This window comes from Mandrillus leucophaeus, unplaced genomic scaffold (assembly GCF_000951045.1).
Source record: "Mandrillus leucophaeus isolate KB7577 unplaced genomic scaffold, Mleu.le_1.0 Scaffold225, whole genome shotgun sequence".
Lineage (NCBI taxonomy): Eukaryota > Metazoa > Chordata > Mammalia > Primates > Cercopithecidae > Mandrillus > Mandrillus leucophaeus.
In genome coordinates, this window is record NW_012102310.1 from 1,828,240 (window position 1) to 1,854,995 (window position 26,756).

The following is a 26,756-nucleotide window of genomic DNA, read 5'->3' on the forward strand; positions in this document are numbered from 1 at the left end:
GGAGGCTGAGGCAGGAGAATTTCTTGAACCCAGGAAACAGAGGTTGCAGTGAGTCTAGATTGTGCCACTGCATTCCAGCCTGGACAACAGAGTGAGACTCTGTCTCCTAAAAGAAAATGCAAAAAGTAGGAAAAAAAAAAAAAAAGAAAAACACACACACACACCCACAACAACACAAAAAAACAGTAAACAGAGGATGAGGATTTCTTTCCGTCTTTCTGATAGAATCACGAAGACCTGTTTTGCCCATCGTCTCACTGCCCACTGTGCTGCTGAGAATAAAATGGAGCACCCTGGGCCACAGAGATGCATCATCTCTCCAATCAGCTGCCTCTGGTTGAGTAATGGGTATTGCTCAGCTCTGTGAAACTGAACATGCCCACCCTGGGTATATCACCCACCATCCCTCCACCCAGCCATCCACCTTCAACTTCTCCATCTCCACCAATGATATCACCATCACCTGACATGCAGACATTCTTTCTAATGCCTGTCTGCTTTAGCGAGCCTTGCCAACTCACTGTCTCACACTGGTTTCCCTTTCTTTCCACCTCCGGTGAGCACAGCTCAGCTCTGCCCCACAGCAGACCAGAACGACTGCAAATGCTCTGTTCCGTGGCCTGCCTTTCTCCACTCCTAATCCCACCTGCGAAAAGTAGCCAGGATGATCTTCATCAGTGAACCTACAGTAGCTCTTTATGGTTTCCCTGATGAATCCAAACTCTTCTCTGGCTTTCAAACTTGATCTAGTTTTTGCCAACTTTTTGCCAACTTGATCTACTTGCCTCCAACACCTAACCTCTTCTGCTGAATGGTTTTTCCTTTTCCTGTCCTATTTGGACAAACCATGACAGCAAAACGAGTCAGGCTTTGGTGTCTTCTACTCCCTGGCCCTGCCTTGTAATCTGTGTCTTCCCATACCTGTCATTAAACACTTTTCTAATTACTCTGTTTAGCGTTTCTTCTGCTTTCTCTGGTGATACATGATTTCTTTCAAAATCGGGCCCCAAATTTAAGTCAGACAGCCTGGGTATATAAATCCCAGCTTTGTCACCTATTAGCAGTGTTACTTTGGGCAAGTTACATAACCTTTTTGCACTTCAGTTTCCGCTCTGTAAAATGAGGGTAATAGCTCTCTGTAAAACCTCAAAGGATTGCTCTTATGATCAGATGAGTCAATATACACTAAGGCTCCTGGAACGGTACCTGGTAGGTAGTGGCAAAACCAACTATGATAATGATGAAGTGATTCATGGAACTCTGATACATCATTTCTCAGGGTCATGTTAATTATGAATTGTCTCTTTTCAGTGTTGGTCTTTTTATCTGTTTCCTAGAAGCCATCATAGCTTACAGTATCCATTTTTCATACTTTGGTGTCCCTGATGCTAGTTCCTGCACAGTGTAGGGCACAAAGGGAAAACTTACCAATTCCTAACAAATAAACGGCTGACCTAAATTTTTTCTTTTGATAGTTGGCATTGCAATTTAGTCAAAGTTAACACTAGGAGATAGAAAAGAATACACTCTGAGCTTTTATAGACTACTTACTGTGAATTGTCTTCTATTTTCTGTCTGTAGACAGCTGCCAGGCTTCCAATTTCTAAAGAGTAGCCACCTGATCCTGAAAAGGAAGATGAAGGCTTAACAAATATAGCAAGAGACTTATACATACCAACTATATACTGAGAATTATATAGCTGAGAATTCATTATTCTCAGCTCAGAGATTACTCAAAACTGTTATGGTTTTGCTTCAAAGAGAAATTTTCAGAAGCTAACTGTTCATGGTGAATTCAGGTCTCATCAAGAATTCAAAATAAGCGTGGGCAACCCAGGGAGACTCCATCTCTACAAAAAAATAAAAAATTAGCCAGGCATGGTGATGCATGCCTGTGGGCCCAGCTACTTGGGAGGCTGAGGTGGGAGGACTGTTTTGAGTCTGAGAGGTCAAGGCTGTAGTGAGCTGTGATCATGCCACTGTACTCCAGCCTGGGTGACAGGGTGACCTTTCTCTCAAAAAGAAAAAAAAAAAAGTATTCAAAACAAGCATTGCTTGGTAAGTCTAACGAGTTTCTGAGATACATCAAACAGGCCAACTATGCCAAACCAATTGGTCTACAAGGTGACTAGGATCAATTTTAGGCAAGGGGTCATGTTCATAGACTGTGATATCAGCATCTCCTTTGCCTCCAATAATTGCTTCACTTTAGCTAAGTAAAAAGTAGACCAGTGGAAAAAACACTGAGAGAGTCAGTTTGTTTGGAAACGCCAGCACATGGGTGCTGCACTGGCATGGGCTACAGCTACATGGCAACTGATGGACTCCATAGATTATGCAAGGGCAGATACCTTGTTCTTCTCTGTACGGGCTGCTGGGTTCTGAGTTCACCTTCCTCTGGATCCTCTCAGAAGCCTGAACTGTGTTGAAAGAACCATGGCGAGCCAGCTTCTGTTTTGCACAGACTTGAATCTGGCCATATGTTTCTCTTTTCAATTCTGGTAAGACAGATGCAGAAACATCCACCAGTTCTTCATCTACATAAATGAGAGAATTGGTAGTGTTGTTATACAGCTGTAATTCAGGATAATTTTCGTCTATTTAAGAGATGGCTTTGAACCTATAATTGTAATGGAGCTACTACCCTATAAATCAAAAACTAAGACAATCAAAGGAATTTTATGAGCCTTGTCTCAAACCCCAATTTCTTTCAATGTACTTTTTTTTTTTTAAGTTAGTGGATGACTATAAAATGAGATTGAATCCATGTATATTCTAAAATTATCTGAACCGCAACAGAAGTAGAGCAAGATGTTCTTCAACCCGAATTAGAATGAGCCTCACATTTTAGATGCTCTATTTGGGCAGAGAGTATCAAAGGAAAGCCCGACAATGCTCATCCCAAAATGAATATTTTGAGATTCACTTTCAAGATTAACTGAGATCAGCTTCCTATGCCATAGATCTGCAGCAATGAATAAGAGAATCTCTATTTTCTGTTATGCTTTATTATTTCTTTCTTATGCAGTAGGAGGCTCAGTTACTATGTGACCAAAGGAATAAGGTCAGCAGAAACCTCATGGTTGAAATGCTGCAGAACAGTGAGATTACAGAAGGTTAGGCCCTGGAGACACTGTTTGTGTTTAACGGAGTATATGTGGGGTTAAGATAGAACTTTCTATACAGACTCAGGCAGCTATCCATGTTGTACAGATGGTCATCTCTACCTTATTCATTTGTGCTAATTTTTTTCCAAGCTCAAAGCTTGCACATTTTAGTTAGAGAATTGATTTAATAAACTGAAAGGCTCAGCTAGACTTACATTTTCTAAAACATGCATTTCACATTAATTAAACTTTGAAATGAAAATAACAACAAAAAGTAATCTTTACAGTTTTCTTTTTCTTAGAACAAAAGCCCAATTAGAAAAATAAGAAATTACAAAATCAAAAAGAAAACAGGTCAAGTCAGTAATAGGGGCCACATTTGCCTCCTTCCTGTAACAAAATATTGGACATAATGCATAAAACTGTGGCTCTCAACACATTTGGGCATCAGGACATGTAGGCCAGTGATCTCTATGAGACAGGAATCAAATAGGGTGAGTTCTATGATGATTTTAGCTTACTGCCTGGAGAATGTTTCTAGGTTGGGATGTAGGGAGAGGGACCTAGACAGAGACTGGAGGTCCCCCTAAGTTGAGGATAGAGCTGGGAGTCCTGGAAAGTCGAGGCAGCTAGGGTTTGCAGGGCAGAATGCTGGAGAGGAGAGCTATACAGAAAGAGAATGCTGGGGATTTGCAAAGGTCCAAACTGAACATTCAGCGGAGTACTGATGCATGTGAGAAAGATACCCAAGGCCGGGGAAAGAACCATTAGAAAGTACTAGAGGGAACAATGTCTGCAGCTCATAGAGGACTGAGAAAAGTGCCTGTTGCCAATAGCTACAGTAGAAAAACCTCCTAATTCAGGAGGCATTGGTTAGAGTACTAAAAAAGGTGTTGCCCTAATAAGGTGGAAAACGTACTAAAGACTAGAAGCTCATAGAGTTTTACTGAGCCAAACTTAAAAGCAACACCCAAAAGGATCACTGTTTCCATGTAACTTCACCACATCCCAGAACAAAGCTAAGAACATTTTTAGGAATACAGAAATGTCTAGCACCTAATAATGTATAATTATCAGTGTCTGGTACACAACTGAAAATATGACCCACAATGAGGAGAAAAATCAATTGAAATGGACCCAGAAGTGAAGCAGATGATAGGAAGTAGACCAGCACACTAAAACATGTATTAGTATTGCATACCATAAATTCAAGCCACTAGAGGAAAGACTGGATATGTTGTCTTAGAGACATCAAAAATGTAAAAGCTCAAATCAAACTTCTAGAGATTAAAAAATACAATGGTGGGGATGAAAAATACAGTGTATACAATTAATGGCAGATTAGAAAGTGTAGAAATAAATAGAGAACTTAAAGACATAGCAATAGAAAATGTACAAAAATGAAACACTAGAAAAAAGAAATGAACAAAGAATCCGCAAACCATGGGACAACTTTAGGTAACCAAAAGCAAGCATAAGTGGAATCTGTAAAAACAGCAGATGAGGGGACAGGAAAAATATTTGATTAAGTAATGGCTGAAAATTAGCCAAATTTGATGAAAACTTTAAACCCAAAGATCCAAGAAACTCAACAAATCTAAGTACAAGAAACATGAAGAAAAGGACACCAAGTCATACATCATCAAATCACTTAAAACCAGTCATAGACAGAAACTTAAAAGCAACTAGGGAAAAATGACACATTAACATTTAAAGAACAGGATGATGGTTGATTTCTTGCCAGAAACTATGCAGGCTAGAAAACAGTGGAGCAACTTCTTTAAAGAACTAAAGGGCTGAGTGTGTGGGCTCACACCTGTAATCCTAGCACTTTGGGTGGCTGAGGTGGGATGATCGCTTGAGCCCAGGAGTTTGAGGTTGCAGTGAGCCATGATCGTGCCATCACGCCACTGCACTCCAGTTTGGGTGACAGAGTGAGACCTTGTCTCTAAAAAAAATAAAATTAAAAAAAAAAAAAGGAACTAAAGGAAAAAAAAAACTTCAACCTCAAATTCTTTTATTTATTTGATACAGGGGCCTTACTGTATTGTCTAGGCTGGACTTGAACTCCTGGGCTCAAACAATCCTCCCACCTCCTTCCTCCTGAGTAGTGGGGACTACAGGCATGAGCAATGGTGCCTGGCGTCAACCTAGAATTTTTTACCCAGCAAAAACGTTTTTCAAAAGCAAGGGCACAATAAAGACATTCTCAGACATACAACAGCTAGAAGAATTCATCATTGGCAGACTTGCACTAAAAGAAATGTTAAAGTTCATCAAGCAGAAAAAAAATGATATTAGATGGAAACCTACATTTACAAAAAAATGACAAGCACTGGAAATGGTAACAACATGGGTTAGGGTTAGGAAATTTTCTTATTAAAATTTCTTTAAAAGGTAATTAACTGTGGACCAGGCGTGGTAGTTCACACCCCTAATCCCAACACTTTGGGAGGCTGAGGTGGGTGGATCACTTGAGCTCAGGAGTTGGAGACCAGCCTGGGCAACATAGTGAAACCCTGTCTCTACCAAAAAAACAAACAAAAAATCCCCAGTAACACACTATGGGGTTTGTAACATATATAGCAGTAAAATGTTTGACAGCAATAGCACAAAGGCCAGGCAGAGAGGAATGAAAGCAAGTTATTGTAAGATTCTTGTACAATACATGTAGTATACTATCACTTGAAAGTAGACTGTGACAAATTAAAAATGTACACTATAAACCTTAAAGCAACCATTAACACAACAAAGAATTATAGCCAAGAAATCAACAAAGGAGATAAAATGGAAGCATAAAAAATACTTAATAAATCCAAAAGAAAGAAAAAGAGGAAAAATAAGCAAATAGGACAAATAGCAAGATGACAGATTAAAATTCAAGATCAATAATCACATTAAGTGTAAATGGCCTAAATAACCCAATTGAAAAGCATAAACTGTCAGATTAGATGAAAAAGAATTCAACTATGTATACTGCCCACCAGACACTCACATTAAATACAGACAGAAATTATTTAAATAAAAGGATAATATATATTATGCTAACTAATAAAAAGAAAGCTGAAGTGACTATATCACTATGAGACAAAGTAGATTCCAGAGCAAAGAATTATCTCCGGGAATAGAGGGTAATTTTATAATGATAACAGGGTCAGTTCATCAAGAAGACATAGTGATCCTAAATATTTATGCAGACAGAGTTCATGAAAGAGCCTCAAAATCCATTCCACAAAACTTTACAAATCTGCAACTATAATCAAAGATTTCAATATCCATCTATCAATAATGGCTAGAACAAGTAAACATAAAATCAGTAAGAATATAAAAGAACTGGACATTTATAGAACATTCTACCAAACAACAACAGAATATATACTCTGTATATTTGTGTATATTTACCAAGATGGACTGTGTCTGTACCACAAAACAAGTCTCAATAAATTTAAAAGATTCAAGTTATACAAAGTATATTCTCTGGTTACATGAAATGAAATTAGAAATCCGTAAGAAAAAGACGTTTGGAAAATCCCGGAATATTTAGAAACTATATGACACGTGTCTGAATAATTTGTGGGCCAAAGAAGACATCAAAAGGGAAAACAGAATGTATTTTGAATTGGAAGACAATGAAAACACACATATCGACATTTGTTAGATACAGCTAAAGCAGTACTGAGAGGAAAATTTATAGTACTAAATGCTTATTGGAAGAGAAGAAAGGTCTCAATTATTTCAGCTTCTACCTTAATAAACTACAATAAGAACAAATTGAACTCAAAGGAGCTATAAAGAGATAATCTGAATAGCTCTATAGCTATTCAAAAAATGTAATCTGTAGTTTAAAACCTTCTCACATAGAAAGTTTTTAACTACAGATAAAAACCAGACCCAAATGGCTTCACTGAAAAATTCTTTATTTATCAATTCTTCACTGATAAATTCTTCCAAACATTTAAGGAAAAAATAGTAACAATTCTACACAAACTCTTCCAGAAAACTGAAGAGGACTGACTATTTCCCAACTCCTTTTAAGAGGTATTAGCATGACAGCAAATAGACAAACAGATCAGTGCAGCAGTATGGAGAGTCCAGAAACATTACCATACATATATGTGGTCAATTTATTTTTAATAAAGGCACAAAAGACATTTAGTAGAGAAAGGATAATATTTTTAACAAATGGTCTGGGTACAACTGGATATCAATATGTAACCTCCCATCCTCTCAGAAAAGCACCCCACTGATCCATAACTCACACCACATGTGTGATCTCGTGTTAGGCAAAGATTTCTTACCTAAAAACTGAAAACATGACCCACTAAAGAAAAACATTAATAAAAATTAATATGTTAGTGGAATTCCTGAAGATTAAGATCTTCTGACTTTCAAACGACACTGGTAAGAAAATGAAAAGACAAAGCCACAGATGGAGGGGAAGTATTTGGAAATCATATACCTGATAAAGACTTGTATGCAGAATATATATACAACTCTCACAATTCAATAATAAGAAAGCAGACAACCCAATAGCAACAAATGGGCAAAAGATCTGAGCACACCCTTCACTAAGGAAGATAAACAGATGGCAAAACAGATGTTTAACATCATTAATCACTAGAGAAATGCAAATTAAAACCAAAATGAGATACCACTACACACCTATCAGGATGGCTAAAATTAAAAAGACTGACCATATCAAGTTTTGGCAAGATATGGTTGAACTAGAACTCTCATATACTGTTGGTAGTAAAATGTTATAACTGCTTTGGAAAACAGTTTGGAAGTTTCTCAAAAATTTCAAACATCCACCTACTATACGTTGCAGCCTTTCCATTCCTAGGTATTTACGCAAGAGAAATGAAAACATATGCCCATACAAAGACATGTACATAAATAATCACAGGAGCTTTATATATAATAGCCTCTTCAGCAATAAAAATAAATTACTGATACATGCTACAATATGTATAAATCTCAAAATAATTCTGCTGAGTGAAAGGAGCCTGATCAAAAGAGTATAGTTACAGTTGATTCTCATTATTCACAGTAGTTATGTTCTATAAAGTCACTGCAAACACCGAATTAGCAAATACTGACCCATTGCTTCTAGGGGACATAAAGGATTAGGTTCCTGTGAGCCTCTGGTTGCAACATTTTCATTAGCTGATCAATATATGACCTTGTTTATGTGTGTTTCTTTTTAAAGAAATCTGTTTAATATTTGTTGATTTATTAACATTGAACTTGGCCAATAGTACTATAACTCATACCTGATCAAAGCTTATCTAACACATGTATATTCTCCGTAAGGCACAATGCAGCTTTCTTGTGTTAAGAAACACTAGACAGCAATACTTGGGAGCCAAAAAGCACAAAAATGTGAACAAGTGGCACTAAAAAGATTGCAAACAGAATGCTGGCTTATGGTATGAGAGCTGGAACAAGAAGGCAGAGTACTGCCTGATTCATCTGGGAACATGTGCATTGGGAGACCCAAATTCTTTACCAAGCTGTGCATGACCACAACTGACTGTGGAAAAACACCCTGAGTACTGACTTTGGAGTTACAAGTTAATTTTAGTAAGTAGACAGATTCGCGAATATGAAATCTGTGAATAATGAAGATTGGCTATACATGATTCACTTACAACAAAATTATAGAAAATACAAACAAATCCAAGTGACAGAAAGCAGGTCAGTGGTTGCCTGGGGATGGGAGTGGGGACCAGGAGGGAGGAATTACAAAGGGCGCAGGAGGAGGCTTTTGAAGGTAATGGATATGTTCATTATCTTGATGATTTCACAGGTACATACATATGAAAAACTTATCAAATTGTAACTTTAACTTCCTGCCATTTATTACATATCAATGATATCTCGATAAAGCTGTTAAAAAGAAAACACCATTCATAATACACTGTGCCATGCTGGTAGGAAAGAGGAGGAGGAAGACATTTATAAAATTTGTGAGAAATGGCTAGCCAAGGGATGAAGGAGAATGGCTCAAGGAATCAAAGGAAACTTGATGTTATCAGTAATGAAACTAGGGAATACAGAAAGAGCAGGTTTCTGGAGGGCAGAGGAAATATGTTCAATGTGATTTTCCTGACCTGCCTCCAAAGTCTTTCTCTCATGTCAAATCAGAGAGTTCTCCCTGTTCTGTCCCGTGGTGCAAATACATGAACTTCTCGACTTCTCAACAGCTGCTCATCTTCCAGCTATCTTACTTTCTTTTTCTTTCTTTCTTTTTTTTTTTTTTTGAGATGGGGTTTCGCTCTTGTTGCCCAGGCTGGAGTGCAATGGCGCGATCTCGGCTCACTGCAACCTCCGCCTCCCGGGTTCAAGCAATTCTCCTGTCTCAGCCTCCTAAGTAGCTGGGATTACAGGTGTGTGCCACCATGCCTGGCTAATTTTTGTATTTTTACTAGAGACGGGGTTTCATCATATTGGTCAGGCTGATCTCGAACTCCTGACCTCAGGTGATCCACCCGCCTTGGCCTCCTGAAGTGCTGGGATTACAGGTGTGAGCCACAGTGCCCAGCCCAGCTATCTAATTTTCTTCAATGGTACGACCACCTTTGAGTCCTTCCTCTCTTTTAATCATTGTCCGAAGACTCTTGGTTAATTCTGTCTATCACATCTAGTCCAAATTTCTTGCCTTAATTTTTGAGGCCTTCCAAAAATGCAGTCCCCAGTGATCACACTGTAACACTGTATCTCATTATTTTTTATCCCATGTTCTCTTCATCCTTCCAAAACCTAACAGCCCATCAGAACTTAATTTGTATCCTCTCTGAATGCCTATAGAGCCAGTACCACCCCATCTAGAGTGTAATTGCTCTCCTAACTTTCAAATGTGTGCTAACTATATGCCTAATTATAGAAGTTCATTAACCAAGTAAAGTGAGTAAGGCACTGTTCTGGATACTATGGGGTAATCAAGGATGAATAAAGATGATGTCTAGTCTCAAATGTGTAGGGCAGGGACGACACCATCGTATCAACCTCATCCAGCACAAACCGCACCAATACTCAATTGCAGTCATTCAGATGAGACACTCTGCTCTGGGCTATCAGGGAAAACTTCATAGAGGAGTTGACATTTGAGCCAGATCTTGAAGGTTGAGAATATTTTCATGTTAAAAAGAAGAGGGCTTCACAGGTGAAAAGAACGGGAGAAACCAGAGGCAGAAAGGAGAAAATGGCAAAGTTGTATGCTTCATGCAGGTAGGGACTGTGTCACCCACATCTTCAATCTCTCAGGGCCCTTAGTATAGTCACTGGCACACAGTCCACACTCAGTGTGTATGCACTGGGTTGAATTTGTTATACTTGATTTTAAGTGGTTTCATCTAGATCCTAAGTGAATAATGTGCTACAAGTGAGGTGGAGAGCTATATAGTTATAAGCCTGGGTTAAGTGGCTCACATTTATACCACTAACACCAAAATTGGAAGGGTAATTTAAAAATGACTTCAATGGCTTCTTCCCAGGCAGTACAGCTGTATGTAAAATAGCTGGTGCAGTTGGATCTAGTCCCTGATTGCTCATATATTACCCATGAAATAAGTATAAGATAATATCCTCTTTGACTCCTGTTTTGTAAAATTATATTTATAACCTTTTAAATAAAAAAAGTCCATTACATTCATACTATATTTAGATGCAATCTTACCACCTATTAGTTTTGTGATAGTAATTGATGTGATTTTTACTCATAATTTTTACATTATGTAGAATTTCAAAGAGAAACCACGTTTTATGCTGCTAATGTAGCAACAACTGAAGTTCAAAAGAGGTGTCATTTTTAATTCTCAGTCCCAAACTTTCAGGAAAAAGCTTCAGAACAAAATTTAAACAGTTAAAGAGCTGTAAATTAGGAGAGATACTCCCACGTTATAAACGCTCAGTATTTCTTTTCCTACTGTGTGTGGGCAAACCAGCACGCACAATTTGTAGGCTAATGTTAACCGTTCCAAGAGTGGAGTCACATGTCTATTTTGTATGTGACATGGGAAAAGATCAGTCTCACTGTGTAGTAGATGTGAGACCTGAAAAAGGAACTGAGAATTGGAAATAAAACAGCCTGCTAGCAAAACCACGCCACCTTACCATTTGAGCTGAAGTCTACAGGCCCAATCCACTTGAAGGCTGGTTTACGGCCTCGCTCTTCTGTTACATGCACTTTCTTTATCAGAGCCAAGCTGGTCAGAACATTGGCTATGTCATAGAGGCGTCGTACCTTTGCTTGAAGATATAAAACACGATTATGATCATGCTGCCTGTGACACCATAACAGTTTAGTTTATGTGACAGGTAACTTTTCTCAGCTGCCATATAAAGCTCGGGTGGAAAGCAGCAAGCTGGGATGAGGAGACCAGTGGCTCTGTTATAAAATCACCCAGGATTTATGTACCTGCAGTATCTGAAGGCTAAGGGAAGGTCAGTGTGTCCTTACATTTCCACAACTTCACACCTCTTACAAGAGGCACCTGGCGACACACAGGGAGCACTGTGATTGCAAAAACAGCAAGGGAGGGAATGGGCTGTAATTAAAGGCTTAGTGAATGTAATTCTGACATGGCACGTCAAAAGCATGCCCTGAGTTTCTCCCAGCAGGAGACTGTGGTGCCAGCTCCACCAGGCAGCTGATCTGTGAAAATGACAAAGATTCCCCAGAGCTTCCTGTCAGGTTGCACTCCTGGGCACACAGGATGCTCAAGGTCAACAGTACAACTGTGCTAAAGACAGGCAGCTCACCTGAAATCGTAGCATTCCAGCCACCCAGTGAGAAGCGGTTGGATGGGCCTCACCTGAATCTTAAGTGGCTTTGGGAGAAACACTTAAATATGTACAAAGTAGAGGAAATACTTAGTAGGGGTGGTAGCACATGAAACAGGCAGGATAATGACCACAGAGTATTTTCTATTCAAGAAATGGATTTACAGGTAGGAAACCCACTTGACCTCGGTGTTGAGATCAAGCAAAGAAGTTTGAATTATCATCTAGAAATAGTAAGCATTCACCCCAGATGCAGCTTTCTTCTTCCCAATCCTGATTTTATCTAGCCACTTCACCCACAGGGTGACTGTAATTTCAGCTGGAAACAAAAAATAGCTAGAGAGTGTTGCAGCTCATGGTTTCCTGGGGCTTACAGGCTACCAGCAGCCCAGGGCATTTGGCTCAGTATCCAAGCCGGACAGAAAAGGAGGATGCACTGGGTGTGATGCTTGGAAACTCTCTCCCTGTCCATGTCCCACCACCCTTACCCTGGGCATTCTTCTGGTTCTTACCTGTAGACAATTTTCATCTCCACCCTTCAGAAGAGTATGCAGGGGGTGGGGAAAAAAGGGGAAAGAAAACTCAGACATTCTGTCTTGGATGCAGCATTACTAAAGAGAAATGCAAAATAATTCACACCCTCCCTAACCGGAGTTCTCAGGATAGTGTTCTGTTTTTTCACTCTACTGAAACCATCAAGAAAAAGGCACTGACAGGACTTTAAGCTGAATTCTAGTAGGTGACTAACTTACCTCTCACAGCACCAAAAACCTTGATGAATGCAGGAAAGGAGTACGTATGTCAAAAACAATATATATATTTTTAATCTTGGAAGGAGAAAATATCAACACATGAAATCCCACCCTTTTTGTACTAGTAAGTTGATGTAGGTGAAGATTCTTACTTTTAAATTTACTATGGTCCGGGGCATCTTGGCTTTCTTCTATCAGTATTTTGGCAGCCACATCCAGAGTGACAATCTTGGTTTTGGAGACGAGGAACAGCATGACAAACTTCTGGCTCATAATTCTCAGAGACTTGTCTTTTCTACTGTTTGCAGATGCTACACAAGGAATGAAACAAAAGCATCAAAGCACATGATTTTCTACAAGAAAGACTATACTTGCAGCTTCCCAAAATGATCTAGCCCTATCAGCAGATGGAACAATCACCCTTGTCACAGGCAGAAGCTTACTGGACACACATTGCAGAAGTCAGCTCAGGAAGAAATGAGGCCGATTTTCTTGTGGCTCGTAAAATTACTCTACAGTAGGCATAAACTCTGAGATGCATATTTTAAACCACTCAATGCTTTATACTTATACTTCCTACAATAGAATCCATACGGTAGTTTTACCGAGGCAACTTCTTGGAAAGATTAACGTAGAATGATAAAAAGATAGGGTAGGAATGTAGAATTGTTTTTAGAACATCAAGTCTCCTCTCAAAGGCAAATTGCTACTCCATTTTTATTTCTCTGTGCCTGCAATATCTAGACTATACCCTAAACATAGTAGATGCCCGCCTCTTCCACTCCTTTTCAGAAATATGTGAATAAATGAACTATATAGAAACAGAAGACAGATTAGATATGTGCTCCTGTGGATGGCAGGCAAACCATCCCCGACAGATGGCTGTCTTCTCTGGTTATTAAGATAAGTACTGGCTCATGGGGTGGAACTAAAAGGCATGAGGCAGTGAATCTAATGAAAACCAGGCCCACCTTTCTTTCCATTTCTTATATTTGCAAGTGAGACGTGATACTTGTACTTTGTCATCTTAACAACAGGGATGAAGATCAATGGCTAAAACAAGAATAGGCTAAATATGAATTGGGAAGGAAGAATGCCGCCGATGTAAATAAAAATTCTGCACCAAATGAAAGCAGACGTTGTCTGTCTTTCTTATCAACATTTTCTGCGAATGGAGTTCTTTTCCAAGTAGTCTAAGTCTACTTCAGTATATAATTAGATAAAACTCTTTGAAAATATAACTTTTTCAATGTAAATCTTACAGTTGCACAAAAAGAAGCAGCATGGGGCTGCCAGTCTAAAAATGGGAGTACTGCTAGCGATCTATTCTCCCACCAGCCCAAACTCGAGTGAACTGCCATCGGCCAGGTTTGTTTAAATGAGGTCGAGTGGACAGTCCAGTTGGGGAGTCATCTGCTTTCCTTTCTCCAGTGAAGAGAATAAGAGGACATCTCCCTCCAGGTTTGTCAACCTGGCACTTCCCATCTAAGCAGTGAATCTCTGCAGAAAAGACCATCACTCGCTCTTTCTCTGCCATTACTCATGAAGTTACAATGGACTCACAAGAGGGATAGTCAGGTTCGGAGAAATCCAATAACTGTTGTTCCTGGGAATCTGGATCGCCATCTTTTCTACGTTCTCCAAATTTATAATCCATCAGGTCCAGCTCTTTCTGTTGGAGGTAGGCCATCTGCTCTTCATATTTCTGCTCCTCTCCTAGTCTCTGGAGGTTCCTCAGGGTTTTTGGCAGGCTGTGCCGTCCATGCCAGCCATACTGATTCTTAGCCACCCGGCTGACCAGATGCAGCGATTCCAGCACATTTACAATGTCATAGATGCGTCTCCTTTCCACACCTGTTTAAAAACAGAGGCCGATGGACATCATGCAGACAAACATTTTTGAAGAGAAGTTTCTTGAGGGCCTGGACTATGTCTGTGAACTACTTTGTCTGATCCCCAATATAATGCCCACTGCCTGGATGCTCAAGAAATTCAACCTGTAAGGATGCAACCAATAGAAATTATTTTTCTTTTTCCGTCTTGAGATCCAACCCTTAAACAGATCTAAGATAAAACATCTATCTAGAGATGGTGACATTTCCATCTGTCTGACATAAATAGTACAGCAACTGCTCTTTAGACGTGTCAGGCAAACCACACAAACATTTCAGCATGCTGAAATTGGTGGTCTGAGCAATACACGTAACAGTGTGCCTAATGGACACTTGATGAATGGATGGTTGACTGTGACTTGTACTCCTAATTTTGCAGACTATAAAATCAACTGTGTCCAATAACTGACACTTCCCCATTAGACAATACTATCTATCCTTTCATGAAGTTCCAATGATATAAAAATATTACCTTGATAACGCTCTCAATGGACCAGTAAGGAAAATGGATGCAAATATTATGTTTTCTATTTTGAACTGGAAATGCAGGTGTCAAGGGCTTGAATACCCTTCTCATATTGCTGAAGGAAGCCAGAGCTGGGGTTGGAACAACATGGGAGTCTCCTTTTGTTCATCATGGCTATTGACAATTCTCTGTGTTCTCATTCACCATAACCTGGCAAACAGCCCAAAAGTGAAGCACAGAGACTCCAGTACAAGCTGACCACGAGGCTCGGCAGCTCACTACTCACTTTCCCAACACTCCCAAGGCAGCTAGGATTATAAGCTGTCCATTACACCTAGCAAAAATACTTATAGTGGTTAAGGTGGGGGGCTCTGGGGTCAGACTGCCTACATTTGAATCCCTGATAAATCCCTTAGTAGCTGAGTGATCCTGGGAAGTTACTTAACCTTTTTGTGTTTTTGTATTTATCTTATATAATAATGAGGATGAAATCTAACTGTAACTGTAGAGTCCCCAGTAGGTGTTAATTTTAAATAAATACTTTTGTCATTACTTTTGGCATGACATTGGTTATACCTAAAATCCCTGCTAGCATGAGAGGTCATAGTAGAAATAGATTTTTTAAATCTCATGTCTGTGATTCATTCTGTTATCTAACAGGCCCTTGGGCCTATAGCAAAAGCCTCCAGGCATCTTGCAGAAAACCAGACCAGCTACAAAGATGCCTTCTTTCATTTGCCAGGAGCTGTTATATAATCAGGGCAGACTCTGAATGTAGCTGTTGGCCCTTCAAAAATTTAACATGAGAAATATACCAAATTACAATGAGAACTCCAGAGCTGAGAGGAAGTTCTATCACATGCATGAAGAAGCATTTCACAGTCAATCAGAACATTTCAGCTCATGACCCTGAAAGGCTTGTTACCCTCACAAGCTCAGGCTTCGGTGCCAGATGCCTGCTGGAAGGTGCTGGAAGGTGCTGGCAGGAGCAGGCAGCAGCCCCTTGTCCAGAACTGCCTGCTTCTTTATTCCAGTCTGTTTTCATGTATTAACACATCTTGTTTACAGCATAACATTATATAAACCTTCCCATTATAAATGTCATGTGACCGCAACTGACACCCCAGGGCCAGCCATATGCCTGGCTGTTTTGTTAGTTGATATCTGACGACAAGCTGTTAAGTCTCCATCTAGTGGCTAGACATCCCAAGAAGGGAAAATAAAAGAAGTTTCTGACCATCCAGATGATTCTCAGGATGCATAGTGGCTGCTTAGTAGGTGCTTTTGGTGAAAACCAACATGACAGCTGCCTGTCTGCACAATCCCTTACCTCTTTCATCTGAACTGAGCTTAACCATCCACTGGCTGGTGCACTAAAAAGTTCCATTTCACAGGTCTCAAGACCCGTAGATTACTCTGGGGGCTTGCTCTGTCAGAACGGTTTTCCCTGCATTCAGTCTTCTTTTTCTTTTGTATTGAAGTCATTCTATTAACCCCAATCATGGCATTAGTTATATGGTCAAGGATTTACTAATTTTTGCTATGCTTCCCTTAGTTGCTGGTGGGACTTACTAAGAATTCTCAGTCCAGAAAAATAGTTTCCTAGGCTGTGCTATTAAGTCACTCCCAGTTCTCTAAACTGTTACCCATGATATCCAGTGTCAAATCTACATAGCACTGGAATCTGGAAAACAATGCAATTTGAATGCTCTGCACATCCTCAGTAAAATACAGTCTTGCAGTCTGTAACCTGGGATGTAGCACAGAGTTCAGACTCAACCCCAAAAGATAGATCGGCAGTGAAATAGCTTCCAGCAAGGGACCCCATTTTATGATGTCACATGAAAAGATGGCATGCTTATTTAGCAGGTCTGGGTGATCAGGAGGCACTGGGAAGCTGTTGTAAAAATCTCTAGAGTTCTGCTCCAGGCAGCCATAACATGGGGTGTGCACAACCATCTGCAGTCATACGAAAGTAGGAGTCCACGTTTCTGTCCTCTCTGGGATACAACACAGCCCTCAAACATCTAATCCTTTGTCTTCTGCAGGGACACCAGTGCAAGACTCCTTAATGGAAGTTGGGTACATGGAGGAAGTAGGCTTCATGAACCCCAATGAGAAGGGTATCAGACAATCTGTCATTTTACCTTCATTACTGTAAGACTAGTTTCTAGAACCTTGGACCCAAAAGCCCTCAACTGGCTCTTCACCATGCCTACTGGAAGATGCTGGCAGGAGCAGTCAATAGTCCCTTGCCCAAAACTGCCTGCTTCTTTATTCCAGTCTGTTTCCATATGTTAACACATCTTGTTGAGAGAGTATAACATTCCATACACCCTCCCATTAGAAATGCCATGTGAATGCAACTGATACACCCCAGGGCCAGCAAGGGACCCCATTTTTTGATGCTCAGTTGGCTCACTTTCCCTTTTTTGATTAATTGCCCCCAATCCTAGAATACTATATTACACTTCTGGGCTCCAAATCGGCCCCCAAACCATAGCACTCTACTTCCTCTTCCTATAGAGATGGACAAGGCAGCTAAGGTATCGACATTCTAGGAAGAGCTGAGTAGAAACTGTTCCACATAATAAGAGCTCTCCATACCAGCCATTGACTTTGGCATGTTACTGACATTATCCCTAACTTTGCTATGTCTCTGCAAGGTAGGTGCTGCAGTCTCTAAGTTATAGACCCCCCAAAAAAATAAATAAATAAAATAAAAAGGTTAATTCACTTTTTAAAGCTCTTACAGCCTGTAAATTAGAAAGCTGGGCTTCAAATCTAGCCCCATGTGACCCAAAGCCCAGCCCATGGTCTTCTTATCATAACCCACTATCTCTTCTTCTCAGTTTCCAACAACCAAATCTATTTAGCTTTCAGCTTGAATAATTCAAGTTGACGTTTCTCTACTTGGGCACATTTCTCTAGGATATGGAGGAAATAGAACTAAGAAACAAACTAAAAATTATAATCTATCATTTATTTAGCTGATTTCTTCCGAACTTTTTCTTTTTTTGTGTGTATGTAAAACCTTCCTATTTTTAAGGGGACACCCTGACACCTTCAAGTCATTGTGATTTCTGCTTACTTAACGATTGTCAACAACACATTCATTCTGGAACTAACTGCAATGTCCACTAGGGGTCTCTATTCTGAAGCAGGTGTATACATATTTCCAGCACATACACCCATCTCACATCATACACTCATGCACGTGAACACACGGATTCTTCTTTGTTATAAGATTTAGTTGTTTGAGTTATGTCCAAACGACCTTTTCCTAGTTTGACCCACTTGCTGTGCCAATCATCGTATAGGGCTTTAAACATAATGCTCTTGCTCTCAAATCTTGCTTTACAAAGTTGAAATCACACCAGTTCTGAACTCCTGGAAGCATTATTAAAAATAAAAAGCAGGCTATTTCTAAATAGTTTTGCATCTGTCTGAAGTAGGATGAATTTAAAGTATGAGATACTAATTTGTAATGAAACTCTATTATAAAAATATATTTTAAGGTTAAAAGAGACTGCATTCTCATTTGGTCCTGGAGGCTCCCTGAAATTCTGTGTATAATGAAAACAAATTTGACAATGACAAAGGAAGCTCTGCCTATTCCTCTGTCTTCACCCAATTGAGGGGCCCACACTACCTCAACCTTCAGCCTGCCCAAGGAAACCAGTTTCCCACTGTAACTGGAGACAGGCCTCCAGGTAATCTGATGATACATACCAAGACTGACAGCAACTTCATCTAGGGAGATGGTAGTTTTCTCAGTTGACAAGGGATAACTTGGATAGCGAGCTAGAAACTTCTGGCACAGGAGTCCTAAACTTTTCTGTTTTCTGCTTGGCCTTTGCTTTTCAAATTCGTCCACAGCACTGTCCCCAACAACATCAAGCTACAGAGGGCAGATAGAAGGGAGGGGGAAGATGTCACAGTTAACATCCTAATGGAGAAACGGCAATGGCCAGTACTGGCAAACTGGGGGGACATCTCAATCCACACCATCCTAGATTCTGGTTAAAATACATTTCCTAATCTCATTCCCTGAATGTTTTATCTATTGTCTTCTTTGGACTGATTTTTTTTTTCTCCTTTATAATTTGAGGCTGAGTCTATTAGTGAAAAGTTTGACAAATGAAAAATGCAAGTCATTTACAGGTTGCTACGGTCTAGCTACTAGTGCGCTCGCTGGGCCTGTGGAATCAGCATCACCAAGAGCTTATGAGATGTAGAAGCTCAGGCATCAGCTATATCAGAATCTGCCTTTTCATAAGATTCTAGGTGATTTTTATTTGACGTGGAAGTTTCAGATGCACTGGTCTGCATTCTGTCACCAAACTGCTTTAGATTTTACAATTGATCAAAGGTTGATGAAAGTGAATGAAGGCAGTCCAATCATATTCTTCCTTATCCTTTTATTTGTAAATACATTAAACTATCATCCTGTCTCCTTAACCCACATTTGAAAGGGGCTCCATTCAAGCCCCAAGAAAGTAAAAGGCTTTTCGACAAACAGATTCAAGAGAAAAGTCATATAATCATTTCTATAGATTCAGAAAAAACATTTGATAAATTTAACAGTCATTCATGATTTTCAAAAACACCTTTAAAAAACTAGGAATAACACACCGGGGCCTGTCGTGGGGTGGGGGGAGGGGGGAGGGATAGCATTAGGAGATACACCTAATGTAAATGACAAGTTAATGGGTGCAGCACACTAACATGGCACATGTATACATATGTAACAAACCTGCACGCTGTGCACATGTACCCTAGAACTTAAAGTATAATAATAACAATAATAAAAAAAACTAGGAATAACAGAGAACTTCTTCAATGAAGGGTATTCATGAAAACATCTATTTGTAAAACCTTGGACGTGTTCCCTTAAAGTCAGGAAACAATACGGATGCCCATTATCACTTTCTCTTCTGTATCATATTGAAGACCCTAGTCAATGCATGAGGACAACAAAAAGAAACTGAGGCACAGGGACTGGAAAGGAATCAGCTACTTTCCTTCTGCAGAATATGCCACTATTCACACAAAAACTCAAAAGAATTTCAGACAAATCATTAAAAATAGTAAGATAATTTAGCAGGGTAGTTGAATACAAGATACTATGTTTTTAAAAATCAGCTGCATTCCTATACAACAGTAACAGCAAATACATTGAAAAGACATCATTTACGATAGCAACAAAAATGATAAGGATTTTAGAAATAAATCTAACAAAAATCTATTCGTATAAAATCCTAAAACTTAGATTTTAAAGAATACTTAAAATTTAGTGAAATATATTGTCTTCATAGATAAGAAAACTCAGTATCTTAAGGAGGTTAATTCTTAATCTCTAGATTAAATGCAATCTCAATAAAATCCAATCTGAAATACACATGGAAGAACAGCCCAGAGTAGCCCACAGACTCTGAAGAAAAATAAGCTGAGGGTCCTGTTTTACCTGATTATCAGTGCTTATTACAATAGGGTATTAGGGCAGGGATGGACAATGGAACAGGAAGAGTCCAGAAACAGACACACATGTAAATGGAATTTTGATATGAAAGCAGTTGCACTGCGAGCTGAGGGGAAGAGAAAGATCTCCTGAATAAATGGTGCAGGGACAACTGATGATACGTATAGAAAAACAAAGTTGTATTCTTGACTCACACCATACACAAAATGCAATTCCAAATGGATCAAGGATTTCAACATGTAAAGCAAATTTTAAATGAAGAAAATGAAGGAGAATATTTTTCTAACCTTGGAATAGGGAAGAGCTTCTTCAGACACAAAAAACATTACCCTTAAAAGGAAAAAATGAACTATATTAAACTTAAGAACTTTTGTCCATCAAGAAATAACATAAAGGGAAAAGACAATTACCGAACTGAAAGAACAGATACATAACACATATAATATAGGTTTAGTATCATTATATAATCAACTCCTACAAATCCATACAACAACATCAAAAAAAAAAAAAACAATTAAAATTGGCCAAGAACACAAACAGGCTTTTCACAGAGGAGCAAAAAACATGATGGCCAGTAAACATGTGGAAAGAAGATTAATCTCATGAGTAATCAAAGAAAAGCCAATGAATATCACAAAAAGATATACATTGTATAATCATGAGATTAGCAGAAATTACTAAATTAGACAATTTCAAGTGTCAGAGAGGATATGGATGACTAAAACTTTATTTCCAGGGGGAGGCAAATAGTACTTTGGGAAGCAATTTGGCATTATCTTGTGAACATCTGCATATCTAATGACCTAGCACCTCCACCAGTAGGTATGTACCCAAAACAGTAGTTCTCAAACATTTTGCTCACAGGACCCCTTTATGTTCTTAAAAATTACTGAGGACTCCACAGGGCTTTTTGTTTATGTAGGTTATCTATTGATAGTTACCATGTTAGAAATTAAAATTGAGGCAGTTAAAATGTTTTGTGAGAAAGGGGTATTTTAAATGTTATTTTTCAAATCTCTTTAGTTTCTGGATTAATAGAAGAGAACTGATTCTTGTGTTTGCCTTTTGTAGTCAGTCTGTTGCAATATCCACATCATGTACTTCCTGGAAGACTCCAGTGTATACTTGGGAGAGAATGAGAGTTCAAATGGCAAAGGTCTTTGTATAATTACGAAAAGAGTTTTGACCTCCTCACTCTCTGAAAACTGTCTGTGGACCCTGAGGTCCCCAGATGACCCTTTGAGAACCACTATCCAAGGGAAACTGTTGTGTATGTACACCAGGAGACATAAACAAGAACGATATCATAGCATAGTCTGTATTAGCCCTAAACTGCAAATAGCTACAAACAGGAGAATGAATAAATTGTGGTGTAGTCATGCAGTGGATTATCAAACAGCAATGAAAGAACTACAGCTACATGCAAAAACTTAAGGATGTATGTTGATTGACAAAAGCAAGTCCCCTAAGACTATACATACAAATTCAGAAGAGTGGTTACTCTGCTGGGGAGAGAGATGTAAATTAATTACAGTGTACCCATTTTTGGGCTGAGAGGTAGATTCATGGTGTTAAAGGTACTGCAAAGGATAAGTGTATTTTAGATGATCAAATAGTCTATCAAAAAGTAATAAAGACTAGTTTAAAAAAGATATTAAAAGTCTGTTTTAACATTGAGTACCCCGAGACAGAAAGAAGGGAACAATAGACACCAGGGCCTATTTGAGGGTAGAAGGTGAGAGGAGGGTGAGGATTGAAAAACTACCTATTGGATATTATGATGATTACCTGGGTGACCAAATTATCTGTACACCAAACACTCGCAAAGTGCAATTCACCCATGTAACAAACCTGCACATGTACCCAATGAACTTCAAATAAAAGTTAGAAAAAGGAAAAAAAAAACAAACTACTTAAAACACTTGACTTTGATCTAATAAATCAGACATTAAAAGCATCAGCATAATAAGTTTTCTGGATACAAGATCAATACACATACACACACACAAATCAATTGTATTTGTATATACTAGAAACAAACTATTGGTAATTGAAACTAAAAAAAAAAAAATACAATTTGCAATGGCATCAAAAAATTTGGAAACCTAGAGAGAAATCTGACAACAGATGTATAACACCTCTATACCAAAAATTGTAAAACACTGCTGAAAGATATTAAAGCCCTAAATTTTAAAAGAAAGTCAGTTTTAAATCCGCCAAAATTTTAGGCATTTACTTCCTACAGGTGGTGAACATTTCTAGTGACTGATCAGCTAAAATCTCTCTATAAAGCCTGGGTAGAAACCAAAATTTTAATTGTTTTAGGGGCGTGTTTGGTAGAACAACTAGTTCTACCAAAGTAAGAGATCAACAATGTTACCTTGTGAAAGAGGTCACTAACAATTCCCACTGGCTGATTTTCACTTTGCTATATTTTTGTCAAAAAAAATTACAAAAAATCTAATACTTATATGCCTTTGACAACAAAAGGCATATTTAATCTTATTTAGTTTTTAGAACCCCAATAAAACCAGGACAGGTACCACGACCCTCATTTTACAGGTGAGTAAACTGAGATGCAGAGATCCTGAGTGACATCCCCCACTCACCCAGCTAGTGATTTGAACCCAAGGCCTTAGAAACCAGCTCCTTGGGTGTTGCACATCAAATATTAAACAGGAAGCCAAAGAACAGCCCAGACTTAAAAAAAGGAATTGTGAAATTCCTCTGGCTTCAAGAACGTAGGAACTACTGTGTGATTTGTATTTAGTTACGTGAAAGAATCTCTTACTACTAGCACTAATCTACCACTGCAATATATAGAACAGATTAAATTCATTTTGTTCTATGAATTTCAAGTTGTAATTCAAGACATCTTTTTTCTCTCTTCCCAATTACTTCATTTTAGCAATTTTTATAGCTTGAAAAATCCGCCAAAAAGAGAAAAATGGCTAAGAATACTGAAATCTGCGGAACTTTTCTTAGAAAGTCTAGGAAAAAGCTTGATGGGAAGTGAAAATAATGGACTCTTTTTTTTTAAACAAAGTATAGACATGCTGCTTATTCCACAGCACTGGTTCCCCACAGAACAGGTGACTTAAAGATGGCTTAACGTCAATAGAGCCCCAAACTAACTGAACTTATATAATAATGGAATTTCCTAAATAAAAACTATTTACATTAATATTATCCCTAAAATCTGGGCAAAATTAAAATTCACAGTAGCATTTAAATAATCTAAATTCCTTCATTAAATAAAAATGATTAAATATCATTTATCATTTTAAAATGAGCCCTCGTCCAGGGACTATCATACAGAAAAGAAAGCATTCATTATGAAAAATAAGATAGAATGAGAATTCTGCTATAAATCAAAAGATATTCAGTTTGCCACTGCTTTTGGCTTAATAGGAGCTGAAAAGTTGAGAGTTCTAGGACTTTTTAATAATCAAGTAAAATTGTTTAAGTTCTATAAAATTCCTGAGAAGCACAGTCTGTTTACCTGTAGAGAATCTGTAAATGCATCGTCCTTGTTTTCAATGGGTCGGAATAGTCCCTTTTTCTTCTCCCGGTCCCTTATATCTGGGCTGGCAGCACTAATGAGCATCTTCAGGTTAGCTGTGGGTGTCCATGGTTCCACTTGCTGTCTGTCAACAAGCTTCACTGGAGTAATGGGATTTCTTTCTGGAGTAAACTTTTTTTGCTTTGATAAATCAATTGGTTCATTTTTTATTGGAGTCTTCGGGGCCATCCTTGAGCGATCAACAAATATATTTTCCTATTTTAAAAAAGAGACTTTTAGCAAGAATGAGAAAGGGCAGGTATCAGCTAAGAGTACACTTTGTTCCCACCATTCACTAAGACTTGAAAATACAAATAGGACCGTATGTTTAGGGCTGAAAAGTATTAGGATAGGACTAACAAAAAGTAGCAGACGTCATAGGAATCGAAGAGTGGCTCCAGTGAGAAGTAGATTATAATCTGCTACTCCTTTTACACCTATCTTTCATGGTATCTCTGTAAGAGAAATCACAACGTATCTGTTACTGTTGCATGTTTGTAACAGATGAGGACTATGAGGGCGAATGCCGGTTGAGTCCATATTGTTTCTAAGTGTCATCTTTTTTCAAACACTGCTTACAAGTTTGCATTGACTAGTGAAGAGCAACAATGCTTTTGTAGTTCACTGTGCACCAGTGCTAATACAGCACTTAGTAGCAGGACCAGTTAATGGAAGAGCATCCAACAAAATCCCACATTTTAAGTCAACCTAGAGAGCTCTCTAATGTCATTCTCCTAGAGCAGTGCATCTCAAACTACCCATGGTAAAGGACTCGTTTTTTTAGATTTCCAAACTCCTGCTAACTGATATGTGACCTTACTTCATAGGACTAATATGCAACACAACTCCCACCAGATGGGATTTGCCATTTGAGTTTGTCACTCAAACTGACCCATAGCTTCTTCAACAAGAGACCACTAATCATAAGCTTGGATATGGTGGCAATACTGAATTGCTACTGAGGTTTATTTTTCTTCCTTTTTTTTTTTTTTTTTTTTAAAGATAGGGTCTCACTCTGTTGCCCAGCCTGAGTACAGTGGTGTGATCGTGATTCACTACAGCCTCAAACTCCTGGGCATGTGCAATCCTCTTGCCTTAGCCTTCCGAGTAGCTGGGACCACAGACATGCACCACTACACCCAATACTTTATTTTATTTTTTGGAGATAGGGTCTCGCTCTGTCACCCAGGCTGGAGTGCAGTGGCATGATCACAGCTCACTGCAGCCTCAAACTCCTGGGCTCAAGTGATCTTCCCACCTCAGCCTCCCAAAGTGTTGGGATTTCCAGTGGTGTGCATAGTACAGTGGTGTGCACACCATTTCCAGTGCACACCACTGCACCCAGCTAATTTTTAAAATTTTGTGTGGAGACGGGGGTCTCACCATTTTGCCCAGGCTGGTCTTGAACTTCTGGCTTCAAGTGATTCTCCTGCCTCCGCCTCCCAAAGTGCTAGAATTACAGGCATGAGACACCACACCTGGCCTTTTAAAATTTTTTGTAGAGATTGGGGTCTCACTGTGTTACCAAGGTTCATCTCAAACTCCTGGCTTCAACTAATCGTCCCATCTTGGCCTCTCAAAGTGCTAGGATTACAGGCATGAGCCACCACACCTAGACTACTGAGGTTTTTAAGTGCTTAACTCCCAAGTTTCATTCTTTTTTGCACCCTAGTGATAGTTTGTGGAATAGCATCTGCCTCCAGACCACACTTTGAGGTAGAATGTCTTAAATAATTCTAAGAAAAGATTAACAATGGGCCCATTGTAAAAAAAGACGAAGTATATAGAATCCACCTTTGGAACTACCAAGTAATTAAAATGTATCTTTCCTCTAAAAAAGTTTCAAAAATTCAATATGAGAATTTGGTAATTCAATATTCAAAAACAGAAAGATTCTGCTTTCTGTAGTATTCCCTTGCAGTCAACAGTGTCTTACATAATTACAAAGGGAGATGAATTATCTGTCACTCTGTCCCTGTACACTCTATACAGCTACTGAATGGTGGTGTTTTGGTTGAGCAGGGGTTTACAATAGTGTTTTCCTATAAATGAGCAATGTGTGAAGAGGTAAAATATTGGGAGAAACTGGAGTTTGTGTAGGCAAGGCAACTCTTGCTCCTTGGATCAGCAGAAGCTGCAAGCTAGCCATGGCAACATTCGGTGCTAGTGTAAGCAGAAGGAGAGGAGTCAGTGGAAGTGGCGATTTCTCATACTACAGTAAGTACCCGGCCCAGAGTGCTGCATCTACCCACCTCTTTTAACAAGTCCCTGTTAGTGTGCTATTCTGATAAAGGCTTCTACAGGTGAACTCTCAAGGGAAATTACTGTTTACTATGTGCCACACCCTGTTTCCTGTATTTTGCATGTATTGACTCCTCATCCAATCCTGTGACATAGGCAGTAATATTTTTCCATTGTATAGATGAAGAAACTGAGGCACAGAGAAGTCAAATAACTTGCCTGAGGTCACCTATGACCTCATTCAGTGTAAAATCATTGGTATGCAAGAAATAGCTGAAGGCAGAACTTTCTGAAATTCTGCATCTAAAAATGAGCTTGTGTCCTGGGTACAGACCGGGAGGAAGTTATCTTTTTCCCAGCTCCAACCAAAGGTAGCCAGCAAGCCACTGATCCCCACTAGCACCTAGGGAGAGGCAGCATGGGGAAATAGTTAGATGCGCAGGATGTAGGTCCAGCTAACCTGCCCCTGC

General features: G+C 39.1%; 1 protein-coding gene across 1 annotated transcript in view; it reads right to left on the reverse strand.

The window, feature by feature from the left end:
• E2F7 (E2F transcription factor 7) overlaps positions 1-26,756 on the reverse strand; it is a 41,666-nt gene that overhangs the window by 7,918 nt on the left and 6,992 nt on the right. The window contains exons 3-9 of the mRNA XM_011981391.1: positions 23,986-24,261; positions 18,734-18,902; positions 14,207-14,497; positions 12,796-12,954; positions 11,223-11,357; positions 2,352-2,537; positions 1,552-1,624 (exon numbers count right to left, since the gene is read on the reverse strand). Coding sequence (XP_011836781.1) covers positions 1,552-1,624; positions 2,352-2,537; positions 11,223-11,357; positions 12,796-12,954; positions 14,207-14,497; positions 18,734-18,902; positions 23,986-24,261 — 1,289 coding nt within the window. The remainder of the gene's footprint in view (positions 1-1,551; positions 1,625-2,351; positions 2,538-11,222; positions 11,358-12,795; positions 12,955-14,206; positions 14,498-18,733; positions 18,903-23,985; positions 24,262-26,756) is intronic.